Here is a 17,122-nt window from a genome sequence, read left to right as displayed (position 1 = left end):
AACGCTCTCTGATCGCTATGGTAATGTTTAAACATCTTTTCAAAATAAGATACAGACATGCCACAACAATGAACATAAGGAACATTTTATTTTCATGGAAATTTTAACTCATGACAATGACAAATCAATAGGAATCCTGAGCTTGTTTCTTTGCAATGAGATGGTCCCATCTGGGAGCGATGGGAGACAATGACACCCAAAGTGTGTTGTAAAGGGCCGGGGGGGGAGGTGTCCTTCGGGGCCCACCTCCAATTAGTCGAAGGACCACATGTGGTCTGTGGCCCACAGGTTGGGGATCGCTACTCTATCATTCCCCGGAGTCCATTTAAGTTTGCACGGACTGCTTCAGTGACTCCATCCAGCCACCTCATTCTCTGTCATCCCCTTCTTCTTTTGCCCTCGATCGCTCCCAGCATTAAGCTCTTCTCCAGGGAGTCCTTCCTTCTCATGAGGTGGCCAAAGTATTTGAGTTTCGTCTTCAGGATCTGGCCTTCTAAGGAGCAGTCAGGGCTGATCTCCTCTAGGACTGACCGGTTTGTTCGCCGTACAGTCCAAGGGACTCGCAAGAGTCTTCTCCAGCACCAGAGTTCAAAAGCCTCAATTCTTTGACACTCTTCCTTCCTTATTAAACATAACCATGCCCAAAGAGCAAGAGTCCAGGAGTACCTTTAAAGACTTAATAAAATTAGCTTTCATGTTCTTTTCTACTGCTACAGACAGACTAACACAGTTACCCATCTTGATCCATGCCCAAAGAGTTCAAGTGGACTCGGGCAAACAGGTGGCCTTGACCAGGGACAGCAGAAGCAAGATAAAAGCACTGGGCATGTATCATTAACCTCATCCCCAATGTCCTGTGTTATACTGAATGTATGTGCATAGGCATAACATCCTGCTATTCTGCCCTGTAATTTCTCCATCTATAAACAACTGTGGATGATTGTGGTAATGCTGATAAAGCATATTTCCTAATGATCTTTTAGATTTAAGTTTTGAGAAGCAAATAATTGTAACGTGATCACAGTATTTTGTGACCACACCCTATACAACAATTCATGTTGTTGAAAGTTCTGTACCTGACACCCAGGTCATCTTTTGATGCCCCTCCTCGAGGGCAGTAAGAACCCTAATCACTCTAAATAATTGTGCTGGGCGAGAGCTTGCAGATGCGATTTCTGTCTCGTTTTGCCGCTTTCACCGCATTCTCATATGCCCTCATAAGCGTGCAGTGAGAAGTCCTAGCCGCCTCGCGAGTTTTCCGCCACACTCGATCTAGCCGTCTCACTTCCTTCTTCTTCTTGCACTTAGACTTGCACTGAAGTCTGAAGTTAGTTATAAAGCACTCATTGCAATCCATAGGGTTTCCAGGTCCCTCTAGGAAAAGGGGGGGGGGGGTTAGGGTCGCATCCAGGTTGGGGAAACACCTGGAGATTTGTGGGTGGAGCCTGGGGGGGGTTCATGCACCTCCATGAGGTAGAAAGGCACAGAGTCCACCTTCCAACAAACCTTTTTTTTTTCAGAACTATAGTCTAGAAATGATCTGTAATTCCATGGGATCCCCACTTGGAGGCTGGCATCCCTAACATAATTGCATATTCAGTTCAAGCCCAGTTTTTGTGGGTCCCCTAGCGCCAGAGCCACTTTAAGGATTCAGGGGAGGTTAGTAGAGCATCACTGGCGCTGTCACTTGTGCTGCACAAGTAACAGTGGGGCATCTTTCCCAAAGACAATTGGAAGTATGGAAGCAACTGGCAGCTTCACTTTTTAAAAAGCATTTTCCAAACCTTCGTAGGACGTACAGGGGCTATGCCCTAATATCTAAGGGGCCCTTCACACTTATGCAGCTTGCGATTTGCACACACGCTCAATAAGCGATGTGCACACCCAGTTAGGAACACGCGAAAGTATCACCCTTATTTCATTCTTGCAAGCCGCATAAGGACGAGGGCCGCCCGCAGCATCCCAGCGTGAAGGCCTCCGAACTGTACAGCACTGCGGGGCCTCTGGTCATAGCAGGTGCTACGTGCCTGCCTAGAATAAACCGCTTCTGATTCAGACCATGGCAACACGGTGCCAAAGTTAAGCCCTTCAACACTCCATTTAAACACGCTTGGCGACTCTCACGATGGCGTTTAAAAGAGTTCTGACGAACCTCTGCTATGCTGCGGGGACCGGGGGGAGCACCCGAGCCGCGTTTGGGGAGGCAAGCAAACGAGTTTGGCAGCAGCGGCTGCCCTGTGGCAGGAGAGCCACTCCGGAGATAGTGGCCGGGAGGCGGAGCCTTGGCCAGCGCTCCTCCCGGCCGCCTTGCGCGGTCTATTTTGAGAGACGCGCCTTCCATTTATAGCCGTGGCAAACAAAGCCCCCGCGCGCGTCCCGAGGCGCTTCCCTCCCGCTCAGCGGTCGCAATCGCCTTGACACGCACGCACCTGCCTGCCTGCCTGCTCTTTCTCGAAGAGGCGCGCTCCGATTTTGCTCGGGGAAGTTTTGGGGGGTTTTTTGCTCGCACTTGTTGCTGATCTTTTTCCCTCCCGCAGCATGCCAGGGAGCTGAAGCGGGCGAGTGGAGGAAACAAAGGCCGCTCACGGAAGAGCCGCGGCGGGCCGGCTGCCGCGCTCTTTGGCCTCCCAGGGAAGCCCTTGCGCCCGGGAGGCTGGGTCTGGCGCCGAGGCCGCGTCCCTTCGCGTAGCCCCCCGCCCTGCCTCCGCGGCGAGGATGGTGGACGTGTTCAGCGGGAGGCTGCTCTCGAACAAGGAGGGCCGGGCGGTGGACCCCGAGGAAGCGCTGCAGAACAAGGTCGTGGGCTTGTACTTCTCGGCCGCCTGGTGCTCCCTGTGCCGCGAGTTCACGCCGGTGCTGTGCGACTTCTACAGCGAGCTGGTGGAGGAGGCGCCGTCGGCGGCCCCTTTCGAGGTCGTCTTCGTCTCCTCCGACCGCAGCGCCGAAGAGATGATGGAGCACATGCAAGACACGCACGGCGACTGGCTGGCGCTGCCTTTCCACGACCCTTTCAAGCAGTGAGTGGGCCGAGCGCGGCTGGGCCACGTGCCGGGGAGGGGGGCGGGGCGGGACGCTCAAGAAGAAATGCCGCGGCCGGAGCCTGGGGAGCCCCCGCAAGCATAGCTCATCGCCAGGCGGCAAATCCCGCCCACTCCCGGCTCCACCCCCAGAGTCTCCCGTCGTTTCCCATCCCAGAGCTGACAGCCCTTGCTAAAGCCCAGCCCTGAAGTGAATGGGGTGGGGCCGGGGCCGCTGTCTCGCTTTTGTGCTTGGTTCCCATCTGTATGGCCCTAAACGGATACTTGATCACGGGATGGTTTCAGCTTGAAAGCCTTGCAGAGTGTCCAGCAAACCCTGGAGGGGGCAGAGGGGTTCAGTGGCCTGGTGTGTGCGTTGCCAGAGGAAGGGCCCAGGTTTGGCCAGGCTCATGGCAAGATCAGCCAAGGGGATTTCTGGGAAGGGGCACCCTCCCTCACAATGCCAGGACCCCAAGAACTGCCATACATGGTGCTCTTTAAGCAGACGCTTCATCTGAGAGTACATAAAAATAGTTTCCACATGTGTGGTGGACATTTCACATAAAGAGCCCCCTGACTGGAAAGCTGACCAATGACGAACTGGCATTTGTAGACTCACTCTTCAACCTTTCCCAGCATTCATTCCTGGAATGTCTGCTCACTTATCTACCGCCCTTACTCCAAGGATCTTACCCCGGCACCCATAGGAGTTGCTTCACTGTCAACCCAGCAGCCCTGTGAAGTGGATGAGCTGAGAAGGGCTTTCCTCTCCGCTTTCATGCCTTACTTAAGGAAAGGATTCCAGTCCTGCATCCCATACTATCCTCTGTTCTGCCATGCTGCCAGGCTCTAAGAAGTGTCCTGTCTATTCTAATGGGACCAGCATCCCAGCTATTCAGAGTGTGGGTAATTTTGAGCCTAATCTGGGGTAGGGGTGCAGTGCCCATCCTCACAAATTCAAGGTGGAGGAGGGCCTTGTTAGTACGGCAAGGCATTAGCCTAGAAGAATCTCAATAAAAATACATTGCTTGCAGAGGGAAATGGGCGTCCATTCACCTGTTTGTTGTTTCTTTTAAAACATACTCCAACATAGGGGAGGGACATTGTAGAAGGATTCTCAAAAAAAGTGTAGCAAAGCTGAGAGCCTAAGGTTTGCTGTTGTTGGGTAGAGTGGCTTCCTTTCCTGCGTGCCGAACTATAGAGCAGGAATCACAAGAGCTCCCCCTCCCACTCTAGGGCCCCATTTTTGTTCCTCTTGCTGTTTGTGACGGTCTGTTGTCCCTGACTAGGATACTTTTGGAGAGGTTTGCGGATCACAGTGGGGAATTGGAGCTGGTAATAATTGTCCCCCTCCCCACAGGCAGATGTGACTCAGAGCAGGACAACCTTTGGATTCAGCCCTAGGTATTGGGGGGGGGGGAGGATATTGCTCCAGTCACATCTGTTTTAACTAGCAGGAGAGGTGCAGGAATGGGACTGTAAGACCTGCTTGACATAGTGGTTAAGACTAGCGGTCTCTAATCTGGAGATGAGGTTTGACTCTGCTCAAAATGCAGTCAGCTGGGTGACCTTGGGATAGTCACAGTCCTGTTAGAGCTGTTCTCAGAAAGCAGATCTGTCAGGGCTCTTTCAGCCCCACCTATCTCACAGGGTGCCTGTTGTGGGGAGAGAAAGGGAAGACGATTGTAAGCCGCTTTCAGACTCCTTGGTACCTTGAAAAGCGGGGTATAAAACCAACTCTTCTAGTAGAATTCTCAGATTTTAAAAAAGCAACTGCCTCAGATTCAAGAAAAGGGATACAAATACACTTATTATGTTAAAAAAGCAACCTCAGATTTTCAAAGATATAAATACACTTATTCTATTAAAAAGAACCAGGAAATTGCTAGTTAAAGCTCTTGTTTTAATTCGTGCACTGTGTAAGCAAAAAAGATAGGAAGTCATACAATCTTGAATAGAGTCTGACTTCTGCATTTAGCCTAATTAAGAACAAGTTTAATGTCTTGGACCCTGGGAACTTTTACTGTGCACTATTCTTTTGGCTCCAGTCTTATTTTCCACTAATAGTCTGCCTTTGTTCAATTAAAGCAGTGTACATAAGGTACCCAAGAGGTTCCTATGCAGACACTAACCTTCCCCAGACGGATTTACCTTCCACATAGCGGGTGCATCCTGTTTCCCCTACAGATGTGGGGCAACACTGATGTTATTTCAGTGTCAGTGCTATTTCAGAGCTTTGTAAGCATTTGGTCCCAGGTTGAAATTGCTAGCGAATGCCCTCTGGAGGAACAGATGCTTCAGTGACATCTCACTAAGCAACCTTGCTGTTCGTTGCAGACCCCATCAAACTGATGCCGAAATACAGTAGGTCTTAATCTGGGATTAAGGAGCTCTGGAATGATAGTGGCCCCGGGTATAGCAAGGAGACGTGGGGAAATGTCTGAGGAAGATGCAAGGATTGAGCAAAACAGCAAGGCATCAAGTAGGAACATGGAAGCAGCATTCTGCTAGCAGTAATGGTGGCTAATTTGTTGGTGACAAAAGTAATTGGTAGGAAAGATGGGAGCCCTCTGGTGACAGCTGCTTTCCTGTTTCCCGCCATAATCTTGTTATTCCACGTCTTCAGCCACTAATAGTTCATATCATTTTTTCATTGCTGAGGGCAGCTATCCTTCCTCAGTCAAATCTTTTAAACTTAATCCCTGTTTCCTGTGTGAGCATAATTTCTCTTTCATTTCACCTGTTTCTTGTCTCCACACGTGCACATGCTCCATGAGCAAGTAAGGCAGCACTCCCTCTTCCCCTAGTTCACTTGGACCCATACTCCCCACACATACCACCCATTCTTCTGTCTCTTGTTGGTCTCCTTGTCAACCAGCCTGACCTTCCTGTGTTTGAGAAGAACCTGATGCTGCTGCACCTAATCTAGCCAGCACAGTAGAATCTCTATGGTCTCCTTCACAGCTGTGCTGAATATGCTTAAAGCAGTGGGGAGAAAGCTCTTGAATCTTGGCCGTTTGGCACATGATGGAATACGGGTGATGAGTAAGGTGAAGCCAATGTGCTCCCTCTGGAAATGCTCACAAGAGGCAGCACAGCAAAGTGTGTGGGGAGAAATGGGCAAGCTCAGTAAGGATAGTGCTGGCTGCTGCCACTGTGTAAGTAGGCTTTGCAATAAGCAGTACAATTTTCATTACTCCTCACTGAGAGACTGTTGTCAGAGTGCTGGCCAAGGACCAGGGATCTCAGCTTGTCTCCAAAACTTCTTTCTTGCAAGAAGGAAGGTGCAGGGACATCAACCTGAGTTCTTTGGAAGAATGGTGGGATCAAAATATACAGTTATTTGAATCACATAAAAGTTGGAAAACATAAGATTACAAGAACAGTAACAGAAAGGAATGCCAGGTCCTGCTCATTGGCACCCTTTAAGTTTTTTTTCAATGCCTACACCTTCAGGTTCTGATTTATAAAGCATTTGGTTGGCCATTAGGGCACCTAAAGTCTCACCTGCTCCCACATGTACCTGCTTCAAGATCATCCTCAGGTGGGTGGCTCCTGGATCTATGGCCTGTTTGTTTGTTTTTCTAGAATCATACCTTTACTAAAGCTATTTGGCAGTGGTTTTTGTACCACATATGACATCTGTATTCAGGAAACATATCAGATTCCATTTTATACCAAGTTGCCCAAACCTCTCGCTTCTTGTCTTAACATATTCCTGCAGTGACCTTTCTATTCCAGATAGGTCTTTTCCAGTAGGGCTAGAAACAACTAAGTTATATAACACACAGTAACCTGCTTTTCAATCAACTTCATTATATGGTTGGTGCTTTCCGGATACACTTTTGATCTCAGCAGGAGGGGGGAGGGACACAAGAGGAGATAAAGCAAGCAGAGTAAGAAAAATCAATTAGGAACAGCAAGTAGCAAATTATCCCATTCCACATTGTTACCTGCATAGTCAGAAACTGAAATCAGTGGGCTTATGGGTGTGTGTGTGTGTGTGTGTATCAATTTGCCAGCATAAGTCACAATCCTACACTTATACCTTGTTTCAAGCTGAGTTTGACCTGGGGCACTAATTACCCATACAGTCTCTGCTTAAGGGTACCATTTCTGAGCATAGCTCTTCCACAGCATCTATTTCTTTATTAACATCTACATGCTGTCAAGTTGATGCTCATCTACAGAGCCCAGATTATACACTTGACAGGCTAGCACTGCGCTTTTCAGGATAGGAGACTTGGACACGTTCTCTCCTTATACCACACACACACATTGTTCTGTGTGAGGCCACTGGCTGTACATGAAAACCTATATGCAGATCTCTGGCTCACATTAAAGAGGATTTCCATGAATTTATGTGCCCAATGAAGGGAATGCTGGTGAGTTTCTCCTATCGCACAAAGAATTTCACCAGTCTGAGAAAAGATTTAACTGGGACTGAATTTGGCACAGTTCTGTTCATCTGGGAATTTTTTTGTTAGACAAATGGATCCAGCCCAAAATCAGTCTCTTGCAGAGTTTTCCAACAAAAACCTTTTCAAGTAAAGTTAAATATTTTGAAGTGAGGTGTAGGTGAGAATGACACTAGAACTGGCAGATGGTTGGTGAACTGCAACAGTCTGTAAAATATTTGGTGATTCAGTAGCAATGTGTACTGATGGAAATTATGTTATATTCAGGAGAAGGGTATAATGTGGAGAACACTCCACACAATATCATTTTGTGAAGGGGACAAAGATTTTGCAAGACGAGTCATAAACTTGGACGAGCTTATGACGGCTTTGAGAGCTTTGTAAGTTTCCAAGTAGCACAAAGTTGCCTTGTTGGGTTTAGTTGTTGATTTTAATCCCTTTTTGATCCCGGTAACTGTGATGATTTTCCAGCCTCTGAACCCAGTGGGAAGTCCCCAAGTAACAATTCATGTTTTATTATTCTTTGTTGATATTTATTGATAAAGCTTGATTTTAAAGAATTAGATATTGGTTGATCTTGATTTAGACAAACAGCTTTTAATCCTATTGGTTGGAGGGGCATGTATTAAGTAGGGTTTAACATATTGCTAGCAATTTAAGAAAAGGGTTTTTAAAAATTATTTGTATAGGCACACAACACAGCAATTCAAATGTAACAAATATGACTTTAAAAAAATAAGATTTCCCCTACATTGTTTATGCACTTATCAGTTTAACTTTTCCTCTGTTCTTTTCAGCGAGTTGAAGAAGAAATACAACATCACAGCCATTCCCAAACTTGTGATTGTTAAACAAACTGGAGAAGTTATTACAGATAAAGGCAGAAAACATATTCGTGAAAGAGGGCTCAACTGCTTCCGAAATTGGGTCGAGGGGGCAGATGTCTTTGAGAATTTCTGTACTTGAACCAACGGTGGGATCTGCAGAGGAGATAGCTTTGTTATACATTTTGTAAATCTAGAATTTTTCTTATTGCTACTTCACCAAAAGAGGGCATGACACTTGCCTCATCCCACACTCCTTTGCTTTATGTCAGATTCCGCATAGACAGAAGAGTTAATTCTTTCTAATCCACTGCTTCTGTTCTGTATTATTACTAACTTTTTCATGTATAGGAGATAACCAAAGCATTCCTAATAACAGTGAAGACTGAAGGTCCGCTGCGTATAGCAGGCACATTTCTAATATCTAGAAAGTGTGCCCCCCAAAATCTATGCAATCACTTTATTTTTGCAGAAGAAAACTTTATATTTCTTAACCAGAAGACTTTTTGGAGTGTTGGCCTACAATTGGCCTACAATTTATATTACTACAAAATAAATAGTATTTCCTTTACTAAAGTTAGTTATTGCGTACTATTATTTCTTGTATAATTCAATCACATACAAAATCAAAACTGATGGCTCCTTACCTAAATCTCCTTTAGTCCATATCAGGGTTCCCCAAGAAGTGCCTGTGAGTGCCATGATGGCCACAGGACCTTTCTTGGTGCCCACCAAGTGTTTTCAGAAAGTGGGCGGGGGTTTTGCCCAGCAGGGCTTGTGACTGGAGATCTGATTGGCTGTGCAGATTTTTTAAGTTGCTCCAGCACTAGCTGCCAGTCCATCACAAAGATCTTCACTCTGTGTCTGAAAAGAAGCTATGTGCATGTGAGAAAATATTTTTTTAAATATATATATTTATATTAAAGTGCATTCTGTTAAACTGAGCTTCTTCTGGAAATGAAGAGTAACATTTTGTGCTTGGTTCTGCCTCTTGTGGCAGCTATTTGTGGGTGTTCTTTACTATCCAGGGTTAGAATTCCAGTGGTGCCTGCAGGCTCAAAACATTTGAGGGGGACCCCTGGTCAATATACATAAAGCATAAATTTTGTGGTGGCTCCATATTTAATTCTGTGTGAGCCATCTAAATTATATAAGCCTAATATGCAAACTTAAATGGGCTCCGGGGAATGATAGAGGACAGGAAGGCCTGGAGGATCATTGTCCATGGGGTCGCGATGGGTCGGAAAAGACTTCGCACATAACAACAACAACAATATGCAAATGTTCTACTTGAATCATAATTTGGTCATAAATTATGAGCGACACCCTTCAACACCACCCACAATTGTTAGTTTTTACTGAGTTCTCAAGATTGTTCTAAAATGCATCATAAATCTTTGGTGTATGAATGTCTTACACAGTTTTTACATGGCTGTCCTCTCCTTTCCCCATATATCCAATCCACCTGTCAAAGGCAAAAATAACAACTTACAAAAGAGGCTCTAGGATGGCAGCAGGGAGAAGGCTGAGTGGCTTTTCTTTCTCATCATAGTGCCAGTTTGGCAGCCTTACTCCCAGGGCTGATTTCTGAATGTTTTATCTTTCAGAGCAATGATTCATCACTCACATAGGCCTGAGGTATTCCAGTGCTATACAGTTTGTGATCTGCCAAGTCATGGATGGCAACTCATTAGGCACTTTAATAAACCTGTTTTGTTTTTGTCTGCCAGGAATTGCAAAAGGAAGGGAGTTGTCAAACACCTAAGGGCTTACAATACATAGCCACAGTAGAATATATACAAGGAGATGCTGTGGAGTTCAACAATATATCATCCCAGTCTGCACCAAAGAAGTCTTCTTCCACACCTATCTTCCTGAAACCCAGTACCTGAAAATGAGCCAAAACGAGGGAAGTGTTTGACCCACAGGTCCCTTACTCAGAGCCCTGTTTACAGTTAAGTATGCTAGTACAGGGGTAGTCAACCTGTGGTCCTCCAGATGTCCATGGACTACAATTCCCATGAGCCCCTGCCAGAGAAGGGGGAAGAGGTTCAAGGCAAACAGCATGTAAAGACAATCCAAAGAGGTATTGTATGTTATCAATATGTCAGATCTCAGAAGCTAAGCATGGGGGGCCCTGGTCAGTATTCAAAGGGGAAACTGACAAGTAACTCCACAATTGCCCCACAGAGGCAGGCAATGGCAAATTAGTTAATCTTAATCTCTTGCCTGGAGGGTTGCCATAAGTGAGTTGCAATTTGAGAATACTCCAGAAAGAGAGAGAGACACCTGTACATTTGAAACTCTAGGCATATTTGCAGCTTGTTCTTATTGGAATATGCAAGATATGTAGTGTGCATGATTCAATGGCATGTGAAGACTGTCCTGCAGGGACTATCAGAGGAGAAGTATATTTAGCCACTGCAAACCTGCCACTCAAACCTCGGATAGGGCAAGCATGAGAAGTGGAAGGAGACTGCTTTTTTCCAGGGGTGTGGTGGGTCCATTCTAGGTTGGGATGCCTCCCAGCTTCCCATTGACTAAGACTCCCCCCACCTCAGGAAAGCAGCTGCTCCTTTGCTTGTGTTGGACACTTTCCAATGAGAGCAGACGTGCTGCACCAGCCACTGTGGCTGTCTTTTGTGTCAGCTTCTCCTATCCATGCCTTGCCTTTAATGCAGCAGGGGCCCTGAATGGTACCAGTTTTGAGAAGGAGGGTCTGGAGAGAGCTCTGGCTGAGCAGAGTGCTTCCCAATTTGAGCAGAGGAGCTGCAGTTCTCTCAACTAGAGCCCTAATCCATCAAAGAATCTGTGCAAAGAAGTAGGTTTTTGTGCATGTATCTCTTGCTGGGAAAGAAGCACACCTGAATGAAGATGTCTGTGCAGCTTTGAGTGGGATGTGCATTTGGATGTGCAGCAATGCCTGTGTAGCAGCTGCTCACTGAAAAAGCTATGGTTGCAATTCTGTGGAAGAGTTAGGACCTGCATTTGGCTACGCATCCATTCATACTTGTGGTTCTTGATTCATTAAGAAATACACACATGTAAACTTGCTTCTATGCATGAATCCTTTCAATGCATGGATGGCTGCATGGAGGAAGGATGGGCTGAGGGGGAGGGAAAGAAGGCGTATTCTTCCCAGTCAATGATTCCACCCCCTTTCCTGCTCTCAGAGTGGTGAAGATGGAAAGTGATGACTGCGGATGAGGGGTGAGAAGGGAACGGTGGCAAGAACAGATGTAGAAACAGGAGGTGGAGAAGGACAAAGGACTTGCAGTTCTCTTGGATAACATCCTGCTGAATTTTTCTAGATTCCATATAAATATGTAACTAAAATGTTATACTGAATATTTAAAAGTTCCTAGAATATACAACCTGATTTCTTCTCCACAAATTCCAACTTAACTAAAAAATATAAGACATTTCTATGGAATAAATATGCATTAAAAGCTGCCTTGTGTGTTGATATTTGACTAACATAACAGGAACCATAGAGCTGAGATGAAGGTAAGTTAAGCATTATTATATTCAAGCATCTGATTGCTGGAAACCCTCCAGAGGTCTGCAAGGATGGCATTCGAGAAGACACAAAACACAGAGGACAAAGAAGACTGCTTGGCTAATAAACAAGATAAAAGCAATTGGGAATCTTTTAGTCATGTTTGTTATATGAGTTCAACCCCCCCCCCGACACACACATATTCCATCTTTTCTATTGAATATATATCAATAAATCTAATTCTCAGCATAATCCCATCTGTGGATAGTTATATCCAGATATTGAGGCTATGAAATACACAAGGCAGATGGTTTTACAAACTTGAGAAAAGCCCAAGAAAAAAATCTGATAACTAAAAAAAAACAATGGAGGTACACCACCACCAATAAAAGCATCACCCGTACCTTAAAAAAAAAACAAATAAATGCATTCTGCAGTGATTGTTATGGAGGATTGCATGTCAACCACAAAAGTGCCAGCCATCAAACCTTGGTTTCTGTCAGTAAAACAATAGGGGGAGATCAGAAGTCTTTCAAGGTCTATTTTGGCCTTCCAGGGAGGCCTCATTGGGGCCAGGCCCAACAACAACCACTGGCAGACACGGCTGCTCACTATTATTCATCAGCCACAAATACACGAAAGCCAGTATGATATAGTATTTCAGAATAAGCTCCAGTAGACCCAGATTTGAATCCCTGCTCTGCCAAGAAAGTTTACTGGATGATCCTGGGCCAGTCACACACTCCCAGCCTAACCTACACCCGGTTGTCAGGATAGAATTGAGAAGAGGAGAATAATAGCTGTGGATTGGAGTCATGAACAGACACATAAGGATGGGCAAGGACCTGCTCACTAACTTTTGTTTGTGATGAATTTTGAGCAGTTTGTGGTTCATGAACTGAAAAACAAATAAATATGCATTAAAATCTGTCTTGTTTGTTGATAACAGGAACACAGACTGCAGTTCATAAACTTTTAAGGCAGTTCATGCAGGTTTGTGGATTTGTGGAGAGCAAAAACCAGATGCCAGAGAATTCAGCAACTTAATTGCTTACAATGGCCTTTACCAGGTTTACAACATAGTCAATATACTCAACACTGTGAAAGAGACCCATCCATTATCCATATGGCACAAAGCATATTTCCCTGTTCAGTCTAATATAGCAGAAGGTACTCACTACAAGAGACAAAGAGATCTTGTTGGGGACCCTGAAGAAAGAAGGAACACATGAAGCCCAAGCCAATCCAGATTTTCTAGTTTTATGCATTATGAGGTATATGTGCTACAAAACAGCAGATAGTGTGAACCAAGTGAAGTTGGCTGGCAAATGGAACAGTGTTAGAGTTCCATGCTCTGGGGTTTCTACAATACAGGATTGTTATGGCTGTCCAAAGCATTTTCACATCCAATCTTCCTTCAGGGACAATGTTGCTGGAAGTAGAAGAGCAAAGAACAATCCACTCAATCTGCTCATTTGCATGACCCTCATTTCATTATTGCATTTACAACCTGCAAGCTGTAAACAGAAAGCCTTTGCAAGAGGCTTTCTCTTGCTCTTGCAGAGACTAAACCTCTGGAGGTTTCATTGATGTGCCTGTGGCTTCTAGTTAGCAACAGCCATCTGTGCAGTGAGAACAAAAGGCTCACATTTCTCTTGTAAAGCTCATGTCTGATATTGTTGTGGATCAGAAGGATTAAAATCAAATATTCAGGGCAATCAAATAAAATAGATAAAGGCTACAAACAGTCATATAGGTCCTCACAAAAAAACCCAAACAAGAATAAAATCCATGTACTGCATTTACTTTCCCTTTCTCATTCTCCCCCTGGAGGTTTTCACATTACCATTCTAAACTGGATGTTATTCATTGTTAGACCAATTTTGAGTAAAGAGATACAGGGTTCATTCAGCAAATTTCCTTCCATTAAAGAGCCATCTCTAAAGTGCTATGGTCATTTCAGATAATGCTGCGTTCTCCCCTTTTTTACTACGCAATCTTCCCGAGAAGTTTTTTAAAATGTTCTAAATTAAGGCTATAGCACTATAGTGCTAGACCAATATAGCATTTCAATTTTGTGGTTTGTTTACAAGCAAATGGTAGCTCATAGTTCATGATCTGCTAATTCACCAACCACATGTCTCTATTTAAAGGTGATGCTAAGGTGAAACATAAGAGATTGACAGCAGCATCACCATTGAAGATGATGAACCAGCTTCTTCTGCTCATCATGAAGTGTTTTACTGTTTTGTGATGAGGCTCCAACAAAAGTGAACTAGGAGAACATCTGGCCAAATATTCCTGGTAACTCTTACATGCATTTTTCAACTGCTGGCCTGAATTGCACAGATGTTACATTCAAGTCTGCAATTATGTTGGTCTGAAGCAGCAGAATAAAGTTTGAGTCTAGTAGCATCTTTAAGAAAAACTATGTTTTATTTGAGGTACTAGTCTTCAACCCCTCTGCAGTCTAAAATGCAGCAGGGACTAACAGTATAAAGGGGGGTGGGAGGCAGGCCTCTAGAGGCGCAGAGAGGCCTCCCGCCCCCTCGCCCACCTCCCAGCTGCAAAGACGGCAGGGCGAAGTTGGGGTGGTGTTGCTGGCAGGCATGGTGTGGCCTATGGGAGGCTGCCATCCTACCTGGGAGACACGCTCCACCCCCCGGGCAGTTTCTGAAATATTAAGAGGAGCCCATGGATAAGGATACGCTTTTGTGTCCATGCAAATTTCCTCAGGTACAATGAAATGGGAATTACCAGTCCATACATATGGGAAGAAGATGAGCAGTATATTAGCATATAGCATAATGAAGAAGTTTAACAAATTCAAGGACCAAAGAGTAATAACAAGCTTAGTTTATATGGTTACTATTTGTTTGGGTTTAATTCTGGGGAGGGGGGATATAGTGAAAGAAAGAAATATGTCAAACTTGGAGGTTAATGAGCAGCAGTATCCTTAACTGTGGAATGCTGAGTGTGAGATCCTGTCATTACAGACCATCCATCTCCTCTTAGGCATAGAGGCATCCTTACAGCATCTTCTTTGAAGTGGAACAATTGACTGGGAAGAGTTATCTCCCCTGGCCCCAGGCTAGAGAAATATGTTCTAATCACCCATTCCAAATTACATTAAATTCTACTATTAATTCACATATGTTACAAGTATTTGTTCCTATCAAATAACATAATCTTCTGTGTAGGAAGATACACCTAAAGTTATTTAGACTCTTGAACTATTTCCAGTTTCTAAGGTCTGGTAAAACTGTTTATGCTAAACACCCTACGAAGCCAATGAATTTGTGTTTAATGAAGAAGTTCAGGTTCAAATACATCTTGGATGGCTGATTTTTTGTGACCCAGACCCCAATAACTGTTCAGGCTTGCTAGTTTTGACTTGAGACCTTCCTGGAGATCTGGGAGTGATGCCTGAAGAGAATGGCGCTTGGGGAATTCACCAGGGATGTAATGCATATAGTCCACCCTCCAGAGGAGCTGGTCTTTGCAGTCTGGAAATCATTTGTGACTCTCCAGGTTCTACTAAGGGGCTGGCAGCCCTAGTTTTCACTGGTGCAGTGGGAATTCCTTTGAATGCCTCACTCCCTCCAAGCCAGACTGCCAACTGCTTATAGAGCTTCTCTCCATTTCCCACACACTTTGCCATGCAGCTAGAGACCATTAAAAATAAGTATAGACATACTAGGGTTTAGTTTCATGATTCTTTACATCCCTCTACAAATAGCATTGTCCTTTAAAACAGCATTTGACTGTTAATGCTTTCCTATCCACAGAATTTGAAAGCTTTACATATAACATCATCACAGAGGTTTCCAGTGCTAGGATTTCCTTGAGGAGGTGCGGCCTTCACAGTGTTCCCCTCCACACATACACACACAAAGGCCCTGGCCTCAGTCCTACCTCACACACACCATCTTTTCTCCAGACACACAGCCCGACAGGTCTCTGCCGTGCCCAAGCAGATGGAGAGGCAGAGGTCCCTGAGGTGGCCCCAGGTTCATGCCCTGCCTTCAGCCTTCCCCCTTGGGCACTGTGGGAGGTAGGGTGGGTGGAGGGCTTGGGGCTCCCAGGAAGTCTCCCACCTTGCCACTCTCACCCTCCCTCGGAGGGGTCTCCTTTTAGGTGCCTTCATCTAAAAGTTCATAGGACTTCTAGTGCTAGTATTGGCTATCAACAGCTAATAGTGGCTGTCAACAGCTGAATATTCAGCTAACAATCTAACAGTCTGTCATATCAACGGGCAGGTCTCAGCCCGGTCAGGGGCTAACTGAAAATACCATGCAAGTCAAACTATATATTACAATAAACACAGGGACAGTGGCCACCAGTTGTCAAGAAGATTATCCCTTCTCTGATTGTTATGAATGATTCCTTGTCCCTGCCCGAGACGACAACCTGTGATGACAGAGGAAATGCACAGTGAGGGGGCATCAGGATGCCAGGTAAGTTTTACCACAGGTTACAGTGGGGGTGGAAGAAGAAAGCAGGAGGCTGCTGTATTCAGCATGCCTCTGGCCTTGTGAAAGAAGAGCAAGGAAGGAGGTTAATAATAGCAATGCTACCATCACTAGTAATAATAGTAAATATGTAATTTCTATGCTTGGCCATTAGATAATGGCACTCAAGCTGAGAAAAAGGCATTGTTCTTCTCATCTTCCTCATACTTGAAACAAAATCCCCACCTTGCTATCAAACTGCTATATGCCTTTATTCTTTGTGAAACTGGGTTGTTTGTGAGCAGCCAGTACTGCAAACAGTTAATTCAGACATTTGTTCTGAGCATCAGTTGAAGTTGAAGCTTCCCCTCGTAACAGAAGTGTGTGGGTAGCTGCAGACTATTGACTGCCAACCAGTATGAAGGCAAACATACAAAAGGCTGAATCTCCTCAGAGAAAGATTTATTACAGTCATCTTCCTCCTAGTTTTATTACATAATATATTTAATACAAATGTCTAGGACATAAACTATGCCTATTTACTTGCTTTGGCTGTAAGAAACAGTGGGTTTATTTTTAAAGGCAGGTGAAATCCTGAAAGATTGCCATGGTAAATGCCTCCTCCCATTTAAACAGGCTACTCCCATGTTAAACCACTGAATATAAATGTGAAATTCCAGAGAGTAGCAAAATCTAGAAAGACTGCTGTAGCACCTTAAGAGATACCCCATCTTATTGTAGATTATGGAGCATCATGTACATTGCTAGTCTTCCATATGTCAATGGTCTCTAACAGGAGCAGTTTATCCTAGTAGCACACGTAGCATGTAGCACAAATAGCATGTGCTACAGGCCCCTGCAGTATCAGGGATTCCATGAGGCTGTACTGTGCAAATCTATATGGTAGCAATCT

General features: G+C 44.8%; 1 protein-coding gene across 1 annotated transcript; it reads left to right on the top strand.

Moving 5' to 3' along the window:
- The first annotated feature begins 1,629 nt into the window (after positions 1 to 1,629).
- On the top strand, positions 1,630 to 11,813 carry NXNL2 (nucleoredoxin like 2). Its single transcript, XM_077344521.1, has 2 exons — positions 1,630 to 3,017; positions 8,233 to 11,813. The coding sequence occupies exons 1-2, from the start codon at positions 2,716 to 2,718 to the stop codon at positions 8,399 to 8,401; spliced, it is 471 nt and encodes a 156-aa protein (XP_077200636.1). The 5' UTR covers positions 1,630 to 2,715; the 3' UTR covers positions 8,402 to 11,813.
- The last annotated feature ends 5,309 nt before the right edge of the window (positions 11,814 to 17,122 follow it).

This window comes from Paroedura picta, chromosome 7, assembly GCF_049243985.1.
Source record: "Paroedura picta isolate Pp20150507F chromosome 7, Ppicta_v3.0, whole genome shotgun sequence".
Lineage (NCBI taxonomy): Eukaryota > Metazoa > Chordata > Lepidosauria > Squamata > Gekkonidae > Paroedura > Paroedura picta.
This window is presented reverse-complemented; position numbering and strand designations above follow the sequence as displayed.

What these genes read in the sequence shown, in the direction of transcription:
- NXNL2 (XM_077344521.1), top strand. Translation starts at nt 2,716, where the DNA reads ATGGTGGACGTGTTCAGCGGGAGGCTGCTCTCGAACAAGGAGGGCCGG. An exon ending in TTCCACGACCCTTTCAAGCA is followed by an intron (nt 3,018 to 8,232) that starts GTGAGTGGGCCG and finishes TGTTCTTTTCAG; the next exon opens with CGAGTTGAAGAAGAAATACA.